At 42.4% G+C, this 4029-nt stretch overlaps 1 protein-coding gene across 1 annotated transcript; it reads right to left on the reverse strand.

The window, feature by feature from the left end:
• Positions 1 to 331: 331 nt before the first annotated feature.
• Positions 332 to 2153, reverse strand: esm1 (endothelial cell-specific molecule 1). Its single transcript, XM_053411374.1, has 3 exons — positions 1548 to 2153; positions 1006 to 1149; positions 332 to 840 (listed from the first exon to the last, which is right to left on the reverse strand). The coding sequence occupies exons 1-3, from the start codon at positions 1855 to 1857 to the stop codon at positions 746 to 748; spliced, it is 549 nt and encodes a 182-aa protein (XP_053267349.1). The 5' UTR covers positions 1858 to 2153; the 3' UTR covers positions 332 to 745.
• Between the last annotated feature and the right edge of the window lie 1876 nt (positions 2154 to 4029).

The following is a 4029-nucleotide window of genomic DNA, read 5'->3' on the forward strand; positions in this document are numbered from 1 at the left end:
ACAATGCACTCAAATAAACAGAACAAATTTAACCTTCTGCTTAAATATCTGTTTGCTTAATGTACTTCTAATACTCTATACTAATCATTTGATAATTCTTTGTGTTCTCAAACAGTGATTGCGTATAATGTGTTTTTGATTTTACTGCACTTTTATTTGTTTAGTTACATAGAGAAGTTTGAGTCATGGTGTCATTACATTAATAATGTATATTAGTTATTTAGGTGAAATTAACTGTTGCTAGTGTCATAAAACCAAATGATGCAGTTGATGCATATGATGCTAATGACATAAATAGACGAACTTTGCACAGAAAATCAAATGACAACAGTCAGTTATAACTTTGGTTTAATTGTAAGAGCATTCTTTACAATGGCTGGCATATTATATATGTTCCCACGTCATTTTATTCATATATACAATGGAAATTAAGTGTCATTGTGGAAAACGTTAAAATATGTCTATATCCAGTTTGAAAATGCATGTGATGCGAGAGGGAGCTGGATAATTACAGTTTCAGTTAATTTCTAACAGATGAATAAGAGAAGAAAAGAGACAGAGGCTTGGAAGACAATAACACATGCTGCATATTTCATTCGAAAAAAGGTGACGTGAACCAAACAACACTTCCAAATGCTGTAAAAAATTCTGTTTATCATTGAACATATAATAAAATATATCTTTCAGATCATTTATAAGTTAATGCTACATTTACACTGAACAGATTCAGTCTTGTCGGCACTGGTCAGCGAGGGTTGAGCCTCTTCGGGGCAGCGGACCTGTCCGTGTGTTGGTCTCTGCTCTGGGCAGCGCCGACCTCTCCTGAGCCGAACTCTGCCCCTGACAACACGAGAAAGAAGAATATTTACACCAGTGCCATGTCACATGACTTTATTCAACCCTTTCGGTGACCCATGCAACACACCCAGCCTTGACTAATAACACAAACCATTGGAAAGACAGTGTGAGTTATCTTTATTTAAAGAAGACTTGGTAGTTTCTTACCTGCGTCTGGGTCCGTGTTGAGCTTGCTGGCGATTTTGGCGAAGAATTTGAGGGTGAGACAAGCTCCTGTCTCCCTGTCACAAATGCCTCCCTTGCAGTTGCATGCCTTGCGGCACTCGACCCCATAGGTTCCATACACACAGTCTGTCAAAGCCAAGAAATGTCACATTACTGATCATTTTGGAACAAAGGGAGACAATTAGTGTACCTGAATGCCTCAGACACAGGCCCCACTTCTTAGTTAGTTTGTGACTCATACTCAGAGTCAGTGATGAACTGATCAGGGATCAGCAGGAGCTTTGATATCTCAGTGATTTAATATACAGATTATAGAGATATAATCACCAAGTCAAATAAGCACATATGTGGAGCTGCTGGAGTCTGCACCTGTGCACGTCCATCGTTTTTATGACAAAAAACAGCCCACAGCCTTTAAGACTGAAGGCATGATGGGATTCTGGTGCAGCAGAGCATCACTCCATTCCGAACGCATCATGCAGAAACAGCAGTAACATGTAACAGGCTGTTTAATGTGACTGTACCTCTGCAGATCCCATATTCGTCTCCATAATCGTCCTCATCCTTGTAGAACTCGCAGAATAATCCCGGTCCGCACTTCACCCCGTGCATCCCCGACACGGTGCGGTAGCAGTGCTCCCCTCTGCCGGCCGTGCAGACCTGGCAGCAGCCGCAGTCGTCCAGGACGGTCCGTGCGCACCGCTGCGTCCCGCCGCACCGCTCCACGCTGCATCTGTCCGGGCAGTTCACCGCGTACTTGACGCCGGCACCCCACGTCGCCCCGGCGTCGCGCACCAGAAGTGAGGAGAGCACCGCGATGAGGAGCAGGGACATCACTGGATGCAGCAGGAGGGAGAGAGGAGCTTGAGTCAGGCTGCGGGCTGGAGAGGAGCCGGAGAGGAGAGGATCGCCTCTGGCTGACTGGAGTGGAGTGACCCGCGGTGCATCAGGTTGCGCGGTTATCAGGGATGAACAACTTTGTTGTTTTGCACATGGTTCGCCCTCGTCAGTTTCCTCATTCCGGTGTTGTCGTCCCCACTCTGCCACTCAGCCCCCTTTTAGAGATCCGGCTTGGGAAGTGGGATTGACTGTGCAGCGCCATCCAGGACCTGGAATCCTGTGTGACCTGATGTCACAAGTTATCTTTGGTTTGTTTGTGGAGGGAGTGATGGAGGAGCCCCCACGCAAGACCCCCCACACGTTTGTGGGACGTGAGCCAGGTTCAGGCCAAACATGTTTCCAGTCACAACATCCTCTGATAGGAAGTATAGGCTACTGACATTATTTCACCCTGAAGAAGATTACGTTTTATCAGTTCTAAAATGTGGGGAATTTCATCTTAAAATACAACGCTATATTTAATAAAAAGCTTCCATTCAAACCATCTGGTTAATACGCAAAAGAAGAATTTATGGATAAGTGTAGAAGAAGACACCAAAGAAATTGCCTGTTTCTTTTAGTGCTTTTCTTTTGACAAATTTGACAAAAAAATTCTTTTTTTTTAAATCATGTTCTGTTACAAAAAAAGGAACTGATTCGAAACATAATATGATATATTGTCAACACCGGTTTAAACCAAATGTTTTAAAGTTTGCAGCCTGACTTTAATTGTTCATAATGTTCTTTACAATGTTGTAACGTAACATCATTAGTGCATCATAAGATAACACAAACACCAAAATTACAAATGTGAAGGGATTTTCCAGCAATTTCTCATTGCAGGTAAATAAAGCAAGGCAACAGAGGCTACAACATCTCGCTATTTATTGTGGGTCAAGGTCCAAACATCTTCTGAATCAACATCATTAAGGTTATTTTCAAAACTTCATCCACAGCTTCAAGCGATATTATGCATCAGCTTTCATGTACAGGCTGAGCTGAACATATTCATCATTTACTTGCTTATGTTATGATATTGGTTTGAGGGGGGGCGAGAGCTCAAATTTAGATTTGGGCCGCAGAAGTGTTTTGTCTGTCCTGTCTTCATGCACAGGCTGCAAGAAACCATAAAACACACACACACACACACACACACACACACACACACACACACACACACACACACACACACACAGACACACACACAAACACAGGTTTAGGCTGCTTCCCTTATTAGGACATCACATTCACTTCCATTCATTGTGGAACCGAAACCTTATCCCTAACCTTAACTTGACCACACTTCACATTTGAACTCCAACCTTGACCAGGAGCTCAGAAATGAGGTTTTGCATCATTTGGATCAGACTTTGGTCCCAATGAGATCTACTGGTCCTGTCAAGGTCAGTGATTATGCTGCAGGTCCTAAAGGTCCTGAAGAGGTAACACACACACACACACACACACACACACACACACACACACACACACACACACACACACACACACGCACACACACGGACACACATACATACACACTCAGTTTCAGGAAGGGAGAAGAAAAATGATGATGATGATCATATGATGATGATTATAATGATGATGAGGAGGAGGAGGAGGAAGATGATAATGATGATGGTGATGAGGAGGATGATGATCATTTCTGTTTTTATTCTTTCTACCTTTCTACCTCAATATTTTTTATTTCATTCTATTGTATTGTATTTTAATGTATTCAAATATACCGGCTATCTATCTATCTATCTATCTATCTACGGATGAGGATGATAATGATGATAAACATGATTCTAACAATGATGAGGAGGAGGAGGATGATAAGATCATAATGATGAGGATGAAGAGGATGATAATCATGATGATGATGATGATGAGGAGGATGATGATAATGATGATAATGATTATGAGGATACGGATGAGGATGATAATGTTGATAAACATGATTCTAACAATGATGAGGAGGAGGATATAATGATGAGGATGAAGAGGATGATGATCATGAGGATGATGAGGAGGAGGAGGAGGCGGATGGTTATAATGATGATAATACTGAAGACACTTGTTCTCACTCCATGACACGGGGGGGCGGCAGAGTAGTCCTCCAGCAGT

The sequence above is a fragment of the Pleuronectes platessa genome, chromosome 19, assembly GCF_947347685.1.
Source record: "Pleuronectes platessa chromosome 19, fPlePla1.1, whole genome shotgun sequence".
Taxonomy (NCBI): Eukaryota; Metazoa; Chordata; class Actinopteri; order Pleuronectiformes; family Pleuronectidae; genus Pleuronectes; species Pleuronectes platessa.